Below are 23220 nucleotides of genomic sequence, written 5' to 3'. Positions count from 1 at the left end.
TTCTCACCCAAGTTAAGTATACCACCCTCTAATAACCCCTAAGGCAGGGGTTTCTAGATATTCTTATTCAAGCTGCCCTTTGTAGTCCAACATTTGTTCAAGGCTCCCTTTGCTCCAGACAAAGTAATGAATTATACTGTAGTTTCACAGATATCTAAATGTTCCTACCAAACCTTTCCGTAACTGGGCTTCCAAGACTAAGGAGTATGTAGAGCAGTTATCCCCAACCAGTGGCTCGGGGGCAACATGTTGCTCCCCATCCCATTGGGTGTTGCTCTCAGTGCCCCCAAACCAGGTAGTTATTTTTGAATTCCTGACTTGGGGGCAAGTTTTGGTTGAATAAAAACAAGATTTCCTACCAAATAAAGCCCCTGTAAGCTGATAGGGTGCATAGAGGCCCCTAATAGCCAATCTTAGCCCTTATTTGGGTCAACTTACTTACCCCCTCTACCCCAGTGTTAAAGTCCAACATAATCTGTTCAGTCACCTTTTAGCTCATAAGCAGTTTTAAAGTTCCACTGATATTGTGTTCCAAGAGTATCTCTAACAACGCATTAGCTTTCCCAAATTGTGTCCTGATTCTTCAGCCTTGCGCACCCTTCCTCCACTGCTATGGGACCTCTATGGCAGGGAGGGAAGCCCCACTATTTGGGAACTTGGCTGTTAAACTGTAGTAAGGAGCATGGGCCATAAAGGTAGAATTATAATTAGTCATGTTTTTTTGTTTTTATTTTATTATAATAGACAAGAGCCATAAATATCAGGTATATTATATGCTTATAAACGGTGCTTAGTGATGTCATCAGTGCTTAGAGGTATCATTTCTGTCACATGACTCACTGAAGCTTGTATATTATAATACATAATTTACCCCCTGTTGTAAAATATGAGGATATTAGAAGTTACCCCAGAGTTCCATGACCTGTATAAAAGCCTTCAGCTTTTGGCCTTGACCGTTGATATAGGCATGGAACTCCTCAGTCACTTATAATATCTTTATATTTTAAATTAAATATAAAGAGGGTGCTTATTTACTAAGAGAAATCAATGTGCAAAGTGCAAAGAAAGCCCTCCTTTCTTTCCTACAATGCAGCATTTTCCTCTTGGTTTTCAGCACCCAGTGAAAGGAGCAAGCATCGGCACTTGTTTGTAAAGTATGTGCAAGTTGCTCCTGTGTTATACGAGTCTTAAGGGAGCATCATGGATCTTCTCTTACATTCCCTCCATCTGTGCAAGAGTTGGTCAAATAAAGTAGCGCACCCCCACACGGTTGCACTGGAGGCATTTGCCTGTGCTCCCTACCCCTAGTTACAGCCCTGGTTCCTCTGCATGCTATGGGTTGTGCCTAGATGGCAATTAATAGATCCATAGCACAAGCATGTTCAGCGCTGCCATAGGGACACTGAATATTATGATGGAAAGGCCAAAGTGATTGGTGTATGGTGGAGATATGGAAGCTGCTTTCAGCCAATGTCCATCATGTCCAAGTGACGATACTGATGACGTCCAGCATCCTACTTAATGAACTGCTAATTGCCTGTTGATGGGTAATAGCCCATAGCAATTAGGGCAGTGGGAAAGCTTCTATCAGGAGATTATTGGAATATAAGGACATTAACAAGGAAAATATGTCACATATATTTATAGATTTGCTGCTCTAAGCATCTTTGATTTTTCCTTTCTTCTCTCACTTTAACCTTACCATTTCGCTTCCATTCTCTACAGAGATACATTTGCTGTACTGACACTATTTTCTTACTCAACAGGCATGTGGATATTATTAAAGGGGATGTAAACCCAAAAAGTATCATTTGCCTAGCATAATTCTAAGCAAAGTTCCTATATGTGTTTATTATAAACTTGGTGGTTTTAAGGTCATTTGTAATTGCTACTGAAATCATTATATGTCTGTCCCTTGCTGTTCTCTGCACTGGTGATTCTGACTATTAGAACAGCCCAGCAGAAGTCCTTTATCACCTTTAAGATAATGCAAAAATGGTCCCATCTATATGGTTGCCAACCAGCCATTATTTGACCAACCTAACTGGCAAATCGCCAACTAGGGCCAGTGCCGTTATTACAGATTTATTGGCAATATTCCTGCTGGTAAGTTTGTAAGGCTGGCAACCTTACCTATAAATCCCTCCCTTCCCTGACTTTCTTTGTGGTCAAGCAGCCCCTTTTAAATAGGGATACTGTCTGCCCCCCCCCCCCCCCCCCCCCATTTACCTGCCTCACCTGCCTATTTCCCCACCCATACACCCATTTCCCCCACCTGGCTGCCAATTTCCCCGCCCCATGATGTTATTACCTGTCCCCAAGTAACATAACTGCCCACCCCCAAACCCAAAGGCCGGTATTCTAAAGAAAAGATGGTAGCAACCATACCCACGCAACAGTCAGGTTGTGGTAGGGGACAAAAGATGACAGCAGAGTCAGAACTCGGAATAAAATAGGCACGTGCCAAGGAGGCTACTTGGGGGCCAAATTTAAAAGTAAACAAATGTATTTAATCGTAGCCTAGACTCCCCCTGCCTTGAGTCTATAATAGCTTACTTCAAGTTCAACAAGTAAGGAAGCAAGAGGGACTAGGGTGGCAAACAGGGGTGGCAAGCACGGAGCTTCCATTTGAAGCAGCGTAGGTGCTTTTTCAAGGTGAGGGCAGTGAGGTTGGGGAATGCCCTTCCTAGTGATGTGGTAATGGCAGATTCTGTTAATGCCTTTAAGAAGGGCCTGGATGAGTTCTTGAACAAGCATAGTATCCAAGGCTATTGTGGTACTAATATCTACAGTTAGTATTAGTGGTTGTATATATAGTTTATGTATGTGAGTGTATAGATTGGAAAGTATAGGTTGTATGTGCTGGGTTTACTCGGATGGGTTGAACTTGACGGACTCTGGTCTTTTTTCAACCCTATGTAACTATGTAAGTATGTGTGACCAGGTGAGTGAAGGGGGTGGCAATCAGTAGGGGGGCAAGGGGTACTTGAACCTAAGCACCAGTATCTCTTGAATGACAACCTCCCTGATTAATACATCTTTTGATAAAAACTAAAGACCAATTGCAAATTGTTATCTGCATCAGAAATTTTGTTGCACTACATCTCTCTACACTCCCCTGACCTCTAAACCTAGACTGACTGTGTCATATATAAACAGTACAGTCATGATTAGAAACCTTTTCCTGTGCAGAAAGGCATGAATCTGTGATGTGAGTAGCTGCAGAGACCCCAATGATAATACACCCCGAGAATTGGACTCTGTGTGAACCCGGCTGTATCACAGGGAAAGGCGGTTTTATCCTTTGATCGGGAGATATGCAAGTGGCAGGCACTGACAGCTGGAGATGTGGCACTTGCTGTGTGATGGCGCGCATGGGGCTTTTATCTCACTGCCGACATAATTATAGGGTGGTTACTGCTCTGCTAAATCTGCCGAGACTTTGTTCGTCTCCCTGCGGAAATATCAGGTCCCTTTGGAAGAGGCAAAAAAAGAAGAGAGAGAGAAATGTGACGAGAGACAAGTAGCAAAGTACAGAAGTGCAGTAGGAAACAGATCATTATTACATGTATTTATAGGGTGCAGCACTAACAGCAGCATGGATACATCAAACTTACAGGGCCCTGCTCATTACAGCTCAATTACTGTGGTGCATACGTTATGGTGTATTAAAGGGGTTTTCACCGTTAAATTAACTTTTATAGTGACTGCCTATGGCATCTTACAGCAGCCCCTTTGGCATTTGCCAGAACCCACAGATTGCCAGTCCGGGCCTGACATAGATTCTGGTGTATATGGGAAGAGTGTCATACTAAATCATGCTCTTTTATCTATACCTGTCTATTTAGTATCATCATCATTTCCTAAAGTTAAAATGGAGACACCTACATGTGCATCTACCTTTGTGGGTTGCTCATTTTTGTATAAATATTTGTATTAGCTGGTTTATTTCCTGGGATTTGTTATTATTTTGTACTATACAGTTATTAATTGGGCTGACAAAATGTATGTTGTGACTCCGAATTATATTTGTGATTACACAAACTACAAAATCAGTTTAGAAATAACTGGGGTGTGAATACAAAGAATCAACGTTTTTTGAATGTCGTTAGTCCTTTTCATCTTTTAAAAGTAAAAAGTTTGATGGCCCATAATGTCATAATCCGGGGTTTAAATTGTCTCTTTAATAAAAGTCACATGGTTGTCTCCCCATAAGCCACAGTCTCTTTTTGTTTTCTCTTCTGGGCTTGACTGATGTAGAGTGACGGATACGAAATATGGGGAGATATTTGGGGTCATTTATCAACACTGGGTAAATCTGCTTGTGGGCAGTAACCCATGGCAACCAATTGAATTGTTGCATTCATTGTTCTATCTGCAGCTGGCCGGAAAAAGTCAGCCACTGATTGGTTGCTATGGGTTATTGACCATGGGCAAATTTGCCCACTGTTGATAAATGAGCCCCACTGTATTCTGAGAAACAGGACGAATGAATATTCATATCCTTACAGGATTTTTATCCCAAAGAAGCACCGGCAGCGATTTGATAATGTGGTGTCTCAGAGCCTTATCAGTAAGATGTGCCGCTCCCGGAGCGACCGCAGTAACCGCCTGCGTAGGAGTCGGAGTGAAGATCACCATGAGAGGCTGCTGGTCTCTACCCGGGCTGCCCCAATACCACAAAGTCAGGACGAAGGAGGGCGGGGACTGAGGAAGAGCACCTCACTCATCGCCAGCAGTGTGGGCACGGGGAAACCACAAAGGTATGTAAAGATATTATTAATTGCACAAGTGCCCTATAGCAGCCCCCAAAATATTGAATGTTAATGGTCTCCACTGCTTGTCCAGACTACAAGCATCATCGAAACATCTAACTATATTCAGCTCTACCAGCCAAGACTCCATCTCCCACAATGCCTTGAAAGTTCTGTAGGTCCAGAACTAGACAGAGCTAACTTGGGTGCCCTTATATTTTGTCCTGGCTCTAATGTTCTGTGATTATCAGATCTGTAAAAAAAAAAAAAAAGACAGTTGTGTAGAGGGCATTGTGGGAATGGCAGTGACATTTCTTTATACAAACAGCTTATTATTTTGCATCAGTTGCTAATCCTTGATACATTTCGCTCACATATCTTGCCCCTGTCTGTGTCCCTGCAGGACGGTGCGGGTCTGTAAAGGCAGCAGCAGCTTTGGCTTCACATTACGCGGCAATGCCCCTGTGTGGATTGAATCAGTTATCCCAGGTAACACTTTTTATGGGACTAGTATCCCAGGTAACACTGCCATAATCAATTCCATAGATATGTGCTCTTGCTGCAGTCAGGCGTATAACGACAGAGACAGAACACCTTGTATATAGGGCCTTGTGGTGCTCAATATCAATATATCTGCGCAATCCAGTTCACATTCCAGAATGTTTGCATTGCATTGTAGCAACTTTTGTGGATAGGTTTTACCTTCATCGAGAATATCCTGCAACAAGAGCTGCCACCTTTCAGCTTTAGCACTGGACTATTGTACCTATGAAAGCATGTACACTTGTGATGCTTCAGGTGCAGGGAACGATAACTCCCAGTATCCTGTGGGTAAGGATGTTTGAGTTTGCAGATAGAGTCCAACCCAATATATATAATTTGCTTTGAGATGTGACATAGCTATAGCCAAAGCCATTTGTGTCCATTTCTACAGGCGTTGCTAGACATTACTGGGACCCACAGCAACATCTATTTTGGGGTTCCCCTGCCATATTTGAAATCTAGGGGAAGATGATGACATTTCCCTCATATATATTGGGTTTTGTTCCCCTCATATATGTTGGGTTTGTTGTCTATAATTTTGCATCAAGACATTTTGACCTCTGTAGACTTCATTGACATCACCACAGGGCCCGATACGCCACGTGTGCCATTGACCTAAGACAAATTTATAAGAATTTTGTTTTAAAAAAGGTTAGTTAATATATTGCAAGGTCTAATATTCTGAAATAAATATATGATACATGATATTATATATTTAGGTTATAGTGTATAAAGGAACAATCAGCTTGCCTGGTCAGAGTTGGCACTTTTGAGGAAGATATAGAGCCATAAACGAAATATATAATATGACCTACTGGTACAGATATATTAGTCTGACTGGCCACAGCCTGAGGGCAGCAACTTTCTTTGTTCCATGTTTTTGTCCAGACGGATCTCCACCCAGAGGCCATTTAATTACTGAACTAGCAGCATCTTCTATATGTTTAGATGAAAGAAGCTGGTTTGCCAGACATCTATGTGCTGATTGGTAATGTCCTAGCCAAGCTTCTAGTCTACTCCAACCTGGTGTATTAGACTTGGTAATGGCGCCTTAACTCTATGTAAGCTGAAGCGCTGCATGTACTCAAGCGAGTGATTTTTTTCTCTCCCAGGTAGCCCTGCAGATGCGGCTGGACTGCAAGCTGGAGATAGAATTCTGTTCCTGAATGGTCTGGACATGAGGTGAGGGAATAATATTGGGCAGTCGTGGTGATGGGGGTGGGAGGGGTATCAGGCAGGTTTCCTAGTCCGACCAGATGTGAAATTGTGAGATTGTATATGGCGATTAGGGGTCGTAGAAAGTTATTCCGAGCCAGATTGAAACAGCTCCTCTCCAGTTGTCAGCACAGCTTTAAAATCCCTAGGGGACAAAGCATTGTACAAAGTCACGTCTCATTGGAAATGCTACCTGCTTATTCGATTTAATGCCCAAACCACAGGTTGAAACAAAGTGCTATGAGAGAGCTGTCTAGCCAAAGGCCTTATATTAGGAAACTGCTAATATTTTTGGAGAGCACTCTGAGCACTCTACAGCTCCTCATTTGGTATATTTTTGCTAGAACATGAAGACCCTCAGCCTATGTGTCCCTGCGTGCTCAGCATTTGCAACTGGAGCACAATGGTGGCCATTTGTGCAGTGTTGCTGATCTTTTTGTATACCGGTACTCCATCCCTGGTGTGGTGCCTTTGAGCAAATACTGCAGTTATCATCAACTGTATTCTTATCACCCTTTGCGGTTTTCTGGCTTCTATTATGATTTATTTTTCCTCTGTACTAACAGTTTTTAATCTCCTTCATTTTAACTGCAGAAACTGTTGCCATGAGAAGGTGGTGTGTATGCTGCAGGGCAGTGGCGCGATGCCCACCCTGGTGGTGGAAGAGGGCAGCGTAACGTACTGTGCAGGTACAAGAAGAAAATCTTTTGAGTACAGTGTAACTATGTATGCCAATGACAGGCTGAATTTGAGTGGTACTACATCAAAAATCCCAAGAGGTGTACCTTGCCTGGCCCCCTAACCTAAACGTTCAGCCCCGAACAGACATACATTATGTAGCCCAGATACCAAATATTTCATTAACATCATTAACTAATGATCACTTTAAGACTGATTTATCCTTCAGGTCCTAGCGGGTTTTGCAGATCAGGTTTTTGTTGCATCCTTGCAGGCTTCCTGCTAAAGTTATCAGTGAGCAACAACACATGTTCTACACCAAAAGCAACTGGGGGCAAGGATATGTGGTCATTCTGGGGCAAGAATTTGTGATCCCTTATAGAATATATTGGCTATTTTGGATAACCTTTTTGGTTTCATTTTGCTCTGCTTTTCTAGAAACGGATTCAGAAGCACCCGTCCCAAATTCTGCTCTCACCTCCCTCCAGTGGGTGGCAGAAATTCTCCCCTCCAATATCCGCATCCAAGGCCGGACCTTCAGCCAGCAGTTGGAACATCTGCTCACTCCCACCGAGCGATACACTGTATGCAAAGCATTAGAGAGCTTCTTTCAGCACAGGTATAGCCACTAGTGCCATACGGGCATCGTATGTTAGTTGCACGTAGGATGTGGAGACTTGAGAAGTGGCTTTTAATCATTGTATCTCATTGGGTATACAGTATAATTACAGCTAGGGGCTGATAAGGGCTCAGGCTAGACGTGACGTCCCATACTCTGTCACTCAAGTGGTATACCACTATAGCACTTCCTATAATAGTGAAGATCCATGCCTCTGTCTCTGTTTCTAATCTTGCTCGGCCCTTACCCTTGTGCCAGTGGCACTGCACATGCTCAGTGTGCTTTGTATTATTGTGGGGATACCAAAGTGGTAATCAGCACACTTTATGCGTGACTGGCGTGGTCACCAGCAAAGGGGGTTTCTAAGACTTGCCTGGTACAAGAACCCTTTGCAGAAGGTATATCATATCTAACATGGCACTCAGGGTGTATACAGTATATATATATATATATATATATATATATATATATATATATATATATATATATATATATATATATATATATATATAGAACACATGTAACCAGGTGCCATTCCAGTAGAACACAAGTAATCAGGGTCTTTATTTGGTATGACTCAATGAGAATATTTTTTCTGTTTTTCATCGCTAGGACCATTGACACGCTAATAGTGGATATATACCCAGTCCTGGATACCCCTGCCAAGCAGATCATTTGGCAGTTCATCTTCCAGTTGCTGACGTACGAGGAACAAGAACTCTGCCAGCAGAAGATTTCACGCTTCCTGGGGTACAAGGCAGGTCAGAGAGCTCCATAACCCAAGTCCCACTTTCTCTGTGTTCATTTACCCATCTTTAAAAACCATGAGGGGATCCAGAAATATCCAAGCTATAGCATCCCCACACCTCTGCAGCACCACCTACTGGGATTAGTGTAGAATACACTTTCTCCTCTGTATTATCCTTTCCATCTGACTGTAAATGAAGAGAGTCAGGCATGTTTCTCCAAAAAAAGGATAAGCCAAAAGTATATAATGAGCAAGTGCAAATTATTCACATCTGCCCCCTGACTAGTTAAATAACCTACTTAACCAGAGGCAAGGGAGAACAAGTTTGCGCAGTGTTTAAGTAGTAATTAAGCAACTGACCAGATAGAGCACATTTAATCTTACCCCATTCACTCTTGCTGTGTACACTTTATTATTATTTTATTATTAACATTTATTTATAAAGTGCCAACATATCCCGCAGCGCTGTACAATAAGTGGGTTACATACATTGGACATACAGAGTAACATATAAAGCAATCAATAACCGATACAAGAGGTGAAGAGAGCCCTGCCCAAAAGAGCTTACAGTCTCCCCTTTAGTTCCCTGGTTCTGTAAACTTTTACAGACCTTGTGGCTAAATGGCACCCTGCTGGTTAGTTAGAGCAAGCCAAGGGGTTAGCTCTCTGTATAATTACTGTACTCCTAGGAATATAGGTCTAATAGCTCCCAAAAATGTATTGGTTGTATGATCCTGGTAATTCTGAATGGTTTCTCTCACAGCTGCCGTGGAAGCTGAGATGGTGGCACCACCACGAGGGTCCGTCCATGGACTAACATCCTATCAGAGCATTATACATTCCTCAGGCACGGAAGATGGGAGATCAAGTGACTCCAGTTCAGGTCTGAATGCTCACATATGCAGGGTATAGGCATTCTATGCACACTATTCAGTGAAGGCTTTAAAGGGAACCTAGTGCCCAGTCTATTGACAAAGTTTATGGAGTCCTTTATTGTGTGGAGGAAACATCCTCATGTGAATATTTAAGTGGCAGTTAACGCTGCCATATTTCTTGCAGGGCCATAACAATAAATGCAGCTGACAGAATAAATGTTATAGGACGCATGTGGTTTCCTGACTGATTTACAATTTTAGTATATCTTGGAGAGACTACTGTAAAGTTAACTGAAAGATTATAGACATCTATGGAATGAGCAGTCTATTTTTGACCACTAGATGGCACTGTTCTATGTACAGTCTACACAAGTTGCTCTTGAAATAGCGTTTTTTTTAACAAGCAAAACCAAACTTCAAAACTGGGACAGATTTAGTTGTGTTATATATAAATATTTGGGTTTTAAAACTCAGAGTCCTTCAGTTGCAACTCCCAGCATCCCCTGCTAGCATTAACTGGTACTGCATATCATATTAAGAATAGTTACAGGAGAATGTGGTGTGATGCAAACTGTACAATAATTTTACACTATGGCTGACTCAGGAGCGCCGTGTGAGCCTGTTGAGATTGCACCCCGTGTGACTTCAGGAGAGCGACAAGCAGGAGATGGCACATCACTGCCAGAGACCCCCAATCCAAAAATGGTAATGGTGTCACTTTACTCTCTTTCATTGTGATTGTGTACAACTGTGTTTTTGTTGTCTTTGTGTAACTCTGTGGTACAACTAAGGGCAACATTAGGTAGTCAGTGGGTCAGAAGGGGGCAACAGGTTGGCTGCAGTCAACAGGTACATCTGTGCTAAAAGAGACCTATCAGAGCACTGATGTTTTTTCACATTGCCATTGGGTAAGGCAACCAATGCATTTAGTGAGATCCACTCCTGTCTTTGAAAAGGATTTCCGTAGAGATTTTGGTCATTGTTGGAGAGAAAAATTCTTGACTGTTGAAAAGCCCAGCCTTTTTGGTCATCAGCTGTCAAACCAATGGAGCATCTATGGGATGAGAAGAAGCATTTGGAATAGAGATTCACCACCACTTAATTTGCCACAACTATGGTACACATAGGCAATTATATGAGCCAGCCACTCTCTTCTTCGGTTGGATACCTTGTTAAATCTAGGAATGCACCGAATCCACTATTTTTGGATTCTGCCGAACCCTGAATCCTTTGTAAAGGATTCGGCTGAATACCGAATCCTAATTTATATATTCAACTTAGGATATGGAAGTGTTAAAGAGTGCTGTATGCTTTGCGCTTCGAAAAATTTTCAACTTCCATGTTTATGTGACAAACAGTCACGAATCTTGGCCGAATCCTGAACCGTATTCTGGATTCGGTGCATCCCTAGTTGAGTCCATGCCACATTTGGGCAGATGGCTATTGAGGAGTGTTAACCAGTTAAAAAGACCAGTGTACACTTCGTGTAGATCAGTTATATCCAGCCCTGACCAGCATGAAACATTCCGCAGGAGGCCACAGCTTCTAGTTACATAACTTCTGATATTACATGTTATATATTCCATTTACTGCCAGTGTTGGTGTTACTGCCACCCCAGGGGTCTGCTTACTAACTCCATTCCTACACTACTTTCTCCAGATGTCTGCAGTTTATGCTGAGTTAGAAAATCGTTTCCTCAACAACTTCCAAGGGAAAGTAAGCAGCATGAAGTCTCATGGCTCTTGCAACCTCTCTCAGAGGGCAGGCAGGGGTAAGTGTTTCTGTGGCACGCCATGATGGAATAACCTTCTAGATTTTCAGAAAAAGCCCTCTCATCTGCTTAGACAGAAGACTGTATATCATGGATGCAAAAGTCTTGTCATCCTGTCCATTCACTGCTGTTTTCTATAGAGCATGACCACCATTCTAGGGTCCTGGACAAGTAGGTCATCACAATCAGTTGTGACCAGTTATATGGCCCCAGCAATGATAGAACCTTATCCAGTTCTACCCCATGAACCCTGCTCCTGATGGACCTATGGTGGCAGGGCATAGAGAAATTGAAGACAACAGACAGGAAAATGTTTATTATAAGAGGGGATGTGTGGGCCATGTATCTAAGTTTTCATTTTGGGACCCACCGACTCTTGTGGCACAGTAGATTACATAATGACTTTACTTGAGCAGTTCATCTTAACAGTTGACACTCAATGAATCCATTTTTATCTCTTTGCCCAGGGCAGCGTAGGTTGGCACAGGGCCCCCTGTGGCAGCGCACAGGGCCCCCCTCTGAACCATGCCCACCAAGGCCACCCAGTGCTCCATCTCCCAGCAGTTCAGAGTCCAACCCTTATGTGAGCCTTGATGGAAGCTTGCCCTCGTCCCCGTCACACAGAAAGATCTTTACTTTCTCACGGGCCAGCCGCTCAAGAGACACAGACCGGTTCCTGGACGCCCTCAGCCGGCAGCTTGGACAGAATCTAACCTTTACTGATCAGTTCATGACCCCTGAGAATGACTATGAAGAGGTAAGGGGTGAAAACTGAATATTTTAAAGGGATCCTTCAATCACGTAAATGCCCATTGCATTTTTACAGAGCTTTAATAGTATTATTTTCTGTATAAATAAAATGCATAATATGCAGACCCCCATGTTATCTTGGCTATGTTCTCTCTAGATGAGCTTTCAGGATGACCAGTACAGCTGTGCCACCCGAGATATCAGCACAGCCAGTGAGTCTGCAAGCAGCAGCGAGGATGGGAGCTCCCTCACCTACTCCTCTGTGTCTGACCTTGTCCCTCCTCCTCCTCACAGCCCACCACCGCCACCTCCTCCTTCCCAGCCTCACCCCTCCAGGGGAGACATCAAACCTCCTCCGGAGGAATCCAATGCAGCCCCCAACTCCTTTATGCGTAGTAAAAAAAGTAGTGCAAACCCATTACCCCCTGCCCCTCCACCTTTACCCAATCCTCTCATTCCACCTGCGCCTCCTTTGGCACCCCTGACCCATCGCAACATGCATAGAAGAAGTGACTCCAGCCATATGAGTGTGAAAAGACTGCGCTGGGAGCAGGTGGAAAACTCAGAAGGGACCATATGGGGACAGGCAAGTACTGTGCTAATTAGAAACAACAGACGGGAAGCCTCCAGGAATGTGTATGGGTGGGATGGTGCTGGCTGTTGTAGATCTGCAATAGCTGCATTGCTCTGCAATAGACAAGTTTGGGTTTATTAACTATACTTACGAAGAATGTCTTGATTTAAGACTATATGCCAACATGGAGGGTTATGTATAAAGAAATCACAACCAGTCCCAGTACAGTAACCTGTGCCTTTCATTCACCCTACAGCTTGGGGAAGATTCCGATTATGAGAAACTGAGCGACATGGTGAAGTACCTGGATTTAGAGTTGCACTTTGGCACCCAGAAACCATCACGTAAGCAAAAACTCTTCCATTGTAGCTACTGTGCCCAGCTGGTAGTGCCAGGCTCCTGTAGTTTTTCCCGAAACGGCAAAAACTCTGCCAATGGCGAAATGCGGAAATTCGCCGCAAATCCATGCCTGCCAAATTATTTCTCCCATCGCTAGGCTCCTGCCATCCCTGATAGTAAACTGTCCATGAGTTTGGAATAAAGTTCTAGAACTATACTAGAAACTTGGCCAGAAGAGGATTCCATGTCCTTTCTGAGATTTACATTGTCAGTTTCAATGAGGACAACTGTGTCCTGCCTGTGATGGAGTTAATGTCCTGCCTGTGATTGTCATTAGTCCATGTCACTGACATTGTGACCATACTTTTATTAGGACTCCCGATTTTTCTCTCTTTCAGTCCTGCCTGTGTTGCCAGAATCCATGAAAAAAAAAGGTGCTGTTGAAATTCTGTCTCACAAGAAAGCCTACAACACAGGTACCAATGGAATATAAGGTTGGGGTACAAATGGTTTAACAAAGGCAATGAGCTGAGTAAATGTTCTATTTTTGCAGCCATCCTAATTGCACACTTGAAACTAACGCCCTCAGAGCTACGTCACATCCTGATGATCATGGAGAATGAGCGCTTGGAGCCTTCACACATAAAGCAGCTGCTGCTATTTGCACCAGATGAAGAAGAGAGGCAACAATTTGAGGCCTACATGGGCAGTCCCAACAAGCTTAGCGAGCCAGACCAGTTTGCACTGCAGGTACAGAAGGGCAGTGGGTCTTTTCATTGTGTTCTAAAGGTGCAAAGTTATGAAGGTGCAGTGACTAACTAGGTCTAGTAAGCCATATGAACCAAGATATTCTCCTTCGTTACTGTAGGTGACCAGATATGTAGTAAACTTTGCACCCTTTATAGCAGGAGTAGACCCATAACAGGGCCGGAACTAGGGGTAGGCAGAAGAAGCACCTGCCTAGGGTGCAATAGTGAGGGCGCTAGGTAGATACCTCTTCTGCCTACCCCTAGTGCTGGCTCTCTTGTCTCACACAGCCGACACTTGTTACTGCACTCTCCCCCCCCCGTCGTCACTACTCATTTGCACGGGAAGGGGGGACGAGTGCTGTAATAAGTGTCGGCTGTGTGCTGCCTGTGCGTGCATGTGTGTGCCATACTCTGCCTGCCCTATGCTGCCTGTGTGTGCCATACTCTGCCTGCCCTATGCTGCCTGTGTGTGCCATACTCTGCCTGCCCTATGCTGTCTGTGTGTGCCATACTCTGCCTGCCCTATTCTGTCTGTGTGTGCCATACTCTCCTTGCCCTATTCTGCCTGTGGGAGGTGACCCTGGCAGGGGTTTGTTCTGGGAGTTTGTTAGCAGTTGGAAATAGCCAATAAATGGTCCCTAAGGTGTGTAATTATATGCTGGGGGTTGCTGTGCTATCCAGAGGGGAAGAGGAGGCACATGGATTTAAGGGTGTGTCTTAATATGATATAATATAATTCTTTCACATATGAATAAAGGGTGATATTCCTACAGTGAGCATCAACCATTTGGGTTTGTGCTGCGCTACCACCAATAATGTGGGTATGCTCTTAAAAGCTCTTGTGATAACATGGGTGTGTTTGAAGTGGGTGCAGTTTAAAAAAGGGGAGTGGTCAAAACTGGCTTCCATTATCGGCCCTCCACCATGTAGGCCAGAACAATTTCGGCCTCTGGTTCCACAGAAGTTGAACAGCACTGCCTTATGGTATTTAGACAAGGTGGAGGAACCCTTCCCCCATGATGTAGCTTCCTTAAAACTAGAGCAGTCACTTGTCATTATTTCCACTAAATATATTCCCGGCCAACCTGCAGATGATGTCTGTCCCAGAATACAAGATGCGCCTACGAAGCCTACTGTTCAAGAGCACCCTGCAGGAGAAGACGGAGGAGATCAGAGCCAGCTGCGACTGCATCCTAAAAGCCTCTTCAGAGCTCAAAAACAGCAAGAAACTGGCCAAGATTTTGGAGGTAAGCGGAGCTGACAGGACTTTATCATGGCCCCCAAATCCATGTGCACAGGTCAAACAGGATTAAATAAATGTTTCCAAAGCTTAGCGACTTGGCTAACTGTAGACATGCAAGAGTAGTTTGTTGCTTCATCTCAGAACCTAGGAAAGAATAGGCCCGTCGGTGCATTTGAGTGTAAGGAGTTATGCAGCATAAGGAATTTAATAGACCAGATGGTATTATCTGTCAGATGGTATTATCTACTACCCTGTACTGCTCCCCACATATTATGGGAAAATTCTAGAAGAAGAATGTCCCATGTTAGTAGCCGGAGATTAGTGGCATTTCTGTGATTCCCTATGTGCAAGTCATTCTCCTAACACGTACAGAGCTGCGAAATGCTCCAGTGCTTGGAACGAATGTCTAACAGGCATTTAATGGATTGTGACACAATAAATACACGGTGTGGCTTGCCTTGCCAACTAAAACAGTGAGAAGTGGTAAAGCTGAGAGCTGGGTCACAAGTACAACCGAGTGCTAATCATTACTGTGCTAAGGGCTGCTAATCGGATTCAGTGTCTGGTTGGTATGATAATATCCGGAAATAAGAAGGTACCAGGTACCTTGTATATAGATTATTACTTATTCATTATTCCATATTATTCATTTCCAATACCTTGATACCTGTACATTGGTGTCCCCCTATTCTCAGACACCTGAGGTCCCCATTTGATCGCTGTGACCCTAAATGTCATTTACCTACTCAGTTCCACCCAAGAGAACATTATTTAACATTGACATGCCACAAAACAAATCTGCACTAAGAACTAAACCCTGACGTTACCCAACATGCAGAGCAATGTTCTTTGTTTTTGTTGTGAAAATGCAAAAAGCTTTTTAAAAAAGGGGGATATCCACATTTTATTGTGCCCATTTCACAGCTGCAAAGGGTTAATCTTGCATGTGAGAGGCTTTTGGTTCTCCCCACTTATGATGAGAGATTTTTAATAACATGTCTCCTAGCACAGTGGGTAGCAGGTTTATAGTGGTTTTTATAATCTGTATAAACATACAAAAAAAACAGGGGGGTGTTCCAACACAGATCTGATAATGCCGCCCCTTGTTTATGCGCCTCATTACCAGCCCAGGAATATATGGGCCAGGCTGTAATTATCTGGGCCATAACGAGGTCAGTGGGTCCATCCTAAAGCTGCCGATGAGGATAAGCAGCCGCCTTCTCAGCATCTGTTACTGGGAGTTGTAGATTAACAACAGATGGAGACTGGGCCTCCCTGGAGAACAAGTAACAAGTAAACAAATCAGTGTAGCCTGGCCCATCTATTTCTATTGGACCCTTTTCCTTTATTATCTGTCTTTAAAAGGTATGTAATCCTATGCCAGTGCTTGGTCTAACCTATACTGTTGAGCTGCTGCTAGAAACCATATACAGATATTATTTGCAAACATTTGCTGGCAACCATTTCTGTTTGTGTGAGGAAGCATGCAAGGCATTGTGGGAAACGGAGTCTTGGCTGGAGGAGAGTGCCTTCACCTGCATTGTTTCAAGAGAAGCTCACATGCCCATGATGCTCTGCCTCCATTTCCCTAGAGTGTTGTAGTAACATTTCATAAGCCGGAGCCTGTGCCATTATATCAGTGTTGCATAACATTGCTCTGTGCCAAATGGGTCGTAACGAGGATCGGAATCTTGCTGAGCTGACTGGCAAGTGAGGGCCAGGTAACAATTAACTAACGGGGAGAAGGCGAGAGGCATGAAGGGACAGGGAGATTGTTGTTTCATGGAATCTGGTGTCACAGCTCAGCAGTTTTGGAGTGTGAGGTGACACCTCTTCCTCTCGCCTCATTAATGGTTAATGACACCCTCAAGAAACCAAGGGTATTTCTGCACTGTGTACCTCATATAGTGTTGGCAGGTTCAAGGCAGCACTGTCCTTATGGACTGCCATGGAGCACAAGTTAGTGGGCAGTATGGGGACATCCATCTACATGCCTCTTCCTGATAGACGTTAGGAATACCCCATTGCTGAACCCAGGCAGCGCTGTATTCATGGGATGCATGCAGATCTCTGGAGTGCAACGACCTGCGACAGTTCATTGATCTCTATGGCATGGAGCAAAGTGCAAAAAGCATGGAAGATTAACCCTGTTTTTTTGCACCATACCTTGCCAATAGCAAATGACCTTGATTTGTTGCCAGGTAGATAAAACCATGACGAACCTATGCCAATGGCTATGAACTGATACGATCTGGCTGAGCTTGGGGCTGTAGTGGTGAAGCCAGAGACAAAACAGATTTTGGAAAGCCATATTTTTTATAAGAAATAAAATATCCCATTCTATAGCCCTTCATCTGATGCATCTGAGAGAGTTCCACTCAATGTGTTACTGTTGCCATCTTGAACTACTGCCACCATCTTGCAGTGCCTGCTACTTTCCCTAGTTATCGAGGAGATAATGATCCAGTCCTGAAAGCTGAAAACTCACTTTACACCAAATGGTAGCATGGAATATTGCCTTCAGAATTGTATAAGTGTATCATTACTTCCCTGATGACATGGAGTTAGCTGATGTCTCTGCTCCCCCCTCCTTCTACCTGCATCAGTGCTGGGCCAAGTCAAGGAGGTGCTGGAGGCAAGGAGCTCTTGATCGCACTACCCCTTCAAAAACTTAGTGCAGGGTATTGAGGAAAACTACGAATGCAGAGATCCTCTAGGACCTCCATTTACCTAAACCACGGGAAGTCATACAGAAGAAGTTTGTGTCTAGCAAACCTCCCCCACTGTTTCAGCCTAGACATGTTCCATTTCTGCCCACCCCTAGTTCCAGCCCTGCTGTGCACCCCTCAGTTCTTCCTGACCTAGTGACAATACCCAATGGGGTCATTTAATAAATATAGCAAACTTTGAACCTCTTGTCACTCATATCAACCAATCACATGTATGTTAAAAAGATGACCAGTAATTGGTTTCTGCTGGTTGGTTGCTGTGTTCAACTTTTATTACATAACCATGATATTTCTTTGACATGCCCCCATGTTAGAATAGAGACAGCAGAGCCAATGGCTAGTCAGACAGCCCAGCAAGTGGGTAAAAAAAACCTGTTATTTATTTTAGGATTAGTTTTTTAACAGGGTACTTTGTAGATAATGCTCTATAACCACCTTGTATTATTGCAGTTTGTTTTAGCTATGGGGAACTATCTGAATGACGGACAGCCCAAAACCAACAGAACAACTGGATTCAAGATCAATTTCCTTACAGAGGTACATCCTTTTGCATTTGTAGCCAAAAGATAATTAGAAGCAACTTTCCAGCATACGTTAACTGACTCTAATTAATTTATATTGGAAGATGCTTACTTTGCTTTTGTTATATCTGAGTTTATATCACCTATATCCCTATATGCAGTAGCACCTGATGATACTTTATCTCCTGTTGGTTATTTGCAGCTAAACACCACCAAGACAGTAGATGGAAAATTCACCTTCCTGCACATTCTCGCCAAATCCCTCAGCCAGCATTTCCCCGAGCTGCTGAGCTTTGCCAAGGATCTCCCTACTGTGCCTCTCGCTGCCAAAGGTAATGCCATAGGGCACTCCCTCTTTTTGATTTTGAATGGTGACCATCAACATTCTTTGGAAGGAACTAAGGAGTTGTTGGTTGGACATATCTGCTTTCCATTGTCTTCTCACCGGGAACCTGCTTATTAAACTTAATGGAGAAACATTGACCTGGGGTTTGTTCCTCTCCTTTATCTTTATAGTTAATCAGAGGTCTGTAACGGCTGATCTGAGCGACCTCCACGTAACTATTCAGGAGATAAAAAGTGTCTGCAGCCGGATGCCCAGCTCCCAAGAAGACATGTTCTCTCTTACCATGAGTGTATCCTTTGGACCACAAACCCTGAGTGTAATGCTTGAGCCAGAATATACACAGTGGCATCGAATGATCTTTTTTTCTCCATTTTACTGGGTGAGGGTTCTGTATAAGAGCTTTTTGTCACTCTTGTTATTAAAACCAGCCTGTGGCTCACGTAGTTATCATGCAAATTCAGGGGAATTCAGGGAATATGTATGATACCTCTTTAGACTTATACGGGTGAAGACACATGGAGCTACTAGTAGCAGCTACTTGTAGTGGCTACTAAAATAGACGATGCTGATCATTTACTGATAACAGTCTCAACATGTGTTTTAGCAGAGGCAATTTTCGGTATTGTCTATAGCACCGTATTTTCTGACATTTAGGGCTCTGGCACACGGGGGAGATTAGTCGCCCGCGACAAAACTCCCTGTTCGCGGGCGACTAATCTCCCCGAGTTGCCATGACCCGCCATCCCGCCGGCGAACATGTCACCGACGGGATGGCACACGCGGCAACGCGATTTCCCGAAATCGCCAAAAAAGACTCGCGAGCAGGGAGTTTTGTCGCAGGCGACTAATCTCCCCCGTGTGCCAGAGCCCTTAGTAGCCGTGAAAAAGTAGCTGCTACTAGTAGCTCCGTGTGTCTTCACCCTAAAAGGTCAAAACTGAGGACTATTAGTATCTACATTTTGCAGTGTGCCAGGCCCACTTAGACTACACCAGCTGTTTGGCTTGCAAAAGATGCCGGTGCAACGGGGTACAAGCCTAGGAAACAGGGTGCGTATCTTTAATGGGGTAGAGGTGCACCAAAAGGTGGCAGATGTAGGCACGGGTTCCAGCACTAAGCAGTTTTTAAGTCACATTTGATTATTAGAGATCAGTGTGTGTATATTGTCTGATTATGCATATCCAGCTCTGCCCAATTATATAATATTATTTGAAAAGCTTGTCCTTTTGGTTAGTGACGCTAAACCTGAGAGAGTCTAGTCTACCAAGAGCTAGACCGCACATCCTTAACTAGAGTCTCAGACCTTTCTAGAGAACTCCTTCCCTTGTATGCAAACACTGGACACATTGCAGCACAGGGCATTAGAAGATTTCTTTAAAGTGTGCTTATACTTTGGAGAAGACCCAAAGACCACCACCACAGAAGCTTTCTTTGGAATCTTTGCAGAGTTCAAGAGCAAGTTTGAGGTAAGGTTCTGACTATAACCCATTGAGTGAAGTGCATTAATTATACAATACTTATAGGGTCCATGTTCTTCCTTCTGCAGAAAGCCTTTAATGACCTTCAGGCTGGTGAGCCTCAGTTGCTCCAAGGGAATTCTTGCACACCGATGTGGTAACAACGCTGCCCCTTATGGCTGAATTATAATCCTTTGAATCCTCCTGTCCTGGTTCATCAACAGCTGCCCCTAAAAAACTGCCTGACATTAGCACCGGGAAGATCAAAGGCCGTCAGGAAGTAATGGAGAAGAACTGGTTGTAGATGGAAATGAGACATTCCAAACCCAGTAGCTGGCAAATGTTCTGTAACCCCCTTCAGTGCCAGAGATACTTGCCATGCGTGTTTGTTTTAGCAATAAGTCCTTGTTAATCTAGAAGACACAGCGGTGGAAAGCAAGACAAGAAACTCATAAGACATTGTATAGATCAGTGCTGTACAAGTTTTCCCATGCCTTGGGCCAGTTATCTTCTATTTCGCATGTTTGGGGGCCAGAATATTATAAAACAATGATGTCATCTATGGAGATCTTGGGCATGTGGGGGGCCATTAAAATATTTTGGAGGACTTTATCTGTCCATGGGCCTCCAGTCGGACAAAAGGCTATTTAAGTCCAATGATGAAAAGTGGGAATTGGTCTGTTCATCTGAATTCCGCTTATCTCCGCTTTAGTCCCACTACTCTGTTTGCACAGCCATCACACTGCTGTTCCGCGGATGTGGCAGTGGTCTGTACAGTAGATAGAGCTGTGCAGCCGTTGGTAACATGATCAAGAAGGAAAATATTGAGATGGGATTTTACACTGGAAACAAATATTTATTGTTTTTATTTATTTTGCAGATGTAAATCACTGCAATAAAGAGACAAGTATTTAATACAAATAGAACTATTTATTTATGACTGTGGCTATTGACGTGCATTACCAAATCATCAACGGCCAGTAATAGATTATTTATGAACATAATCTCCCTTCCAAACAATATTTATTGCAAGCAACAGCCCTATTTTGTGTTTTCTAAGCACCAAATCCTAATGTGATTGCTGAGAGCAATTGGTTGTAACCCAATGCATCATGGTTATGTTAACATTTATCTAAATGATAACCAGCTTTGTGCACTATGGCACGAACATTGAGTACATGCAAACACATGCCCGCAGATCCCTGCATTTTACTCTGTGGTTCATTGTGGTTTCTGAGCTGTGACCTTTTGGTCATTTTAGCACAAGAAAATAACTTTTGGGATGAAGTGATAGTATCCCAAATCTATGTTTGTTGGTCAGATGGTCTCTTGAGCTTTAGAAATGACTTCCCACAGCATATGCATTGCCCATATCAGGGGAGAACTTCGGAGGCCACCATGAGAAATTGTCGAGGAATCACTAGGGAAGCTAATAACTGCTAGTCAAGATGGCGAAGAGAAGAAATGGATGAATAGGTTTGATGGTCTAGGATAAACAAGTGAGGGAAGTGGTAGCAATATTTCATAAATGCAATGTATGCTGGGGGGTGTTTTAGAAATGACTTTCCCCAGGATATGCATTGTCCATATCAGAGATTTTATTTAAATAAATAGACCAGAGTGGGGTTACAGAGGAGAACTGTGGAGGCCATCTTAAGAAATTGTCCAAGAATCTGTAACTAGCTGGGGGGCTTGGTGTTTCTGTTAATAAGTACTAACCACACAGATAGTTAAGAGATGAAATGGATGAATGGCTTGGATATCTTAGGATAAACAAGTGAGGGATGTGCTACCAATATTTAATGATGCAGCATATGAAGCAGGAGGTTGGATGGGTAGAAGGATCACTTCATCTTCTGTCAGTTGTCTGGAAATATTCAGGGTAAGGGCCAACAAAAGAAAAGACTCTGGGTTTAAGATTTATCTCATTCTTTGCTGATTGACCCTATTATAATGAGGTTGAATTCCTGCCCCCCATGTAAAACTGCTTATGAAAGCTCTTTGGCTGTCACCTAAACACTGGCCACCTAATGCCCTACGGTTGGCCCTCTTTTAAGGGCATCTCCATGGTTTAAGGCAGGGATCCCCAACCTTTTATACCTGTGAGCCACATTTAAATGGAAAAAGAGTTGGGGAGCAACACAAGCATGAAAAAGGTTCCTGGGGGTGCAAATAAGAGCTATAATTGGCTATTTAATAGCCCCTATGTTGATTGGCAGCCTACAGAAGGCTCTGTTTGGCATTGTACTTGGTTTTTACGTAACCAAAACTTGCCTCCTAGCCAGGAATGTAAAAATAGGCACCTACTTTGAGGCCACGGGGAGCAACATCCAAGGGGTTGTAGATCAACATGTTGCTTACGAGCCACTGGTTGGGGATCACTGGTTTAAGGTAATCACTACTAAATCTGTATAGTATTTATAAAATCTGTAAGGTTTTATATTTCAAGGCTGCAGTAAGCACATAGAAGAGCTCTTACAAAATTGCCCAACACAATAAAGTTTGCACAGTAAATTCCAGCCATTTAATCTAAACAGTGGAGCTATTGTAGAGAAATACCTGCAGGGTAATGCAAGGCCAAACTGTAAGTGCTCAGCCCTGGCCAAGAGATAACTGAACGTTACATAACACTGCTGCACTGCCGACATTGTGACTAACAGGTAAACACTTGAGAAATGTGTTGTAATTTACAGTTATTTGGTGCTCAGTGACATTTCATGATGTTTGTTTGATTAAAAGATCTCCTGGCAATGAGCACCCAGCGCAAGAGAGGAAAAGTAACCAGCAATGTACTGCAGGGATTGGTGCTGGGTCTGCTCTATATATGTAGGGAATAATGCTCTTTCTACACATTCAGTGATATTTGACTTGGTCTCCAATGCAGAAATTCACTAAATAACACTCACAGGGTACCAGTTTGTTCACCTGCACAGCCCTAACACCTACAGCTGATTATTATAAACTCCCTAATCATCGGTGTAACAATAGCGGAAGAAGATCCTGCAGTGGAGTCCAGGAGTGAAAAGTGGCAAATAGGTTTCTAAAGGAAACCATACACGTCCACTCATTTGGCGAGGTTACCAAACGAGCAAGTCTTTCACCAATATGCCCACCTCGGATTGATCCAATCGAATCACGTTGATGGGATACAGGCTTGTCCAGATGGGATTTTTAAACCTGTGGTAGGCCCATCTCAGGGCCCCATACACAGGCGGAAAAACTGCAGACTCAGACCATCTGCAGCTATTATCACCCACCCGTATGGCCTCCTTAGTTTATAGACAAATTAAATATCTATTGGTACAGCCCA

The 23220-nt window shown here is 43.4% G+C and overlaps 1 protein-coding gene across 3 annotated transcripts in view; it reads left to right on the top strand.

The window, feature by feature from the left end:
* Nucleotides 1-20843, top strand: part of grid2ip (glutamate receptor, ionotropic, delta 2 (Grid2) interacting protein) — a 48354-nt gene extending 27511 nt beyond the window's left edge. For all 3 annotated transcript variants that reach the window (XM_012971315.3, XM_018097612.2, XM_031893509.1), the window contains 20 exons: nucleotides 4512-4763; nucleotides 5158-5243; nucleotides 6410-6479; nucleotides 7107-7201; nucleotides 7629-7809; nucleotides 8422-8570; nucleotides 9321-9440; nucleotides 10037-10137; nucleotides 11093-11204; nucleotides 11672-11961; nucleotides 12112-12540; nucleotides 12785-12872; nucleotides 13266-13343; nucleotides 13421-13617; nucleotides 14708-14863; nucleotides 18039-18125; nucleotides 18312-18441; nucleotides 18626-18744; nucleotides 19755-19919; nucleotides 20000-20843. In XM_012971315.3, coding sequence (XP_012826769.3) covers nucleotides 4512-4763; nucleotides 5158-5243; nucleotides 6410-6479; nucleotides 7107-7201; nucleotides 7629-7809; nucleotides 8422-8570; nucleotides 9321-9440; nucleotides 10037-10137; nucleotides 11093-11204; nucleotides 11672-11961; nucleotides 12112-12540; nucleotides 12785-12872; nucleotides 13266-13343; nucleotides 13421-13617; nucleotides 14708-14863; nucleotides 18039-18125; nucleotides 18312-18441; nucleotides 18626-18744; nucleotides 19755-19919; nucleotides 20000-20071 — 2977 coding nt within the window. In that variant the 3' untranslated portion in view covers nucleotides 20072-20843. The remainder of the gene's footprint in view (nucleotides 1-4511; nucleotides 4764-5157; nucleotides 5244-6409; nucleotides 6480-7106; nucleotides 7202-7628; nucleotides 7810-8421; nucleotides 8571-9320; nucleotides 9441-10036; nucleotides 10138-11092; nucleotides 11205-11671; nucleotides 11962-12111; nucleotides 12541-12784; nucleotides 12873-13265; nucleotides 13344-13420; nucleotides 13618-14707; nucleotides 14864-18038; nucleotides 18126-18311; nucleotides 18442-18625; nucleotides 18745-19754; nucleotides 19920-19999) is intronic.
* The last annotated feature ends 2377 nt before the right edge of the window (nucleotides 20844-23220 follow it).

Source organism: Xenopus tropicalis, chromosome 9, assembly GCF_000004195.4.
Source record: "Xenopus tropicalis strain Nigerian chromosome 9, UCB_Xtro_10.0, whole genome shotgun sequence".
Lineage (NCBI taxonomy): Eukaryota > Metazoa > Chordata > Amphibia > Anura > Pipidae > Xenopus > Xenopus tropicalis.
Note: the sequence above shows the minus strand (reverse complement) of the source record. Positions and strands in the feature narration are given on the sequence as shown.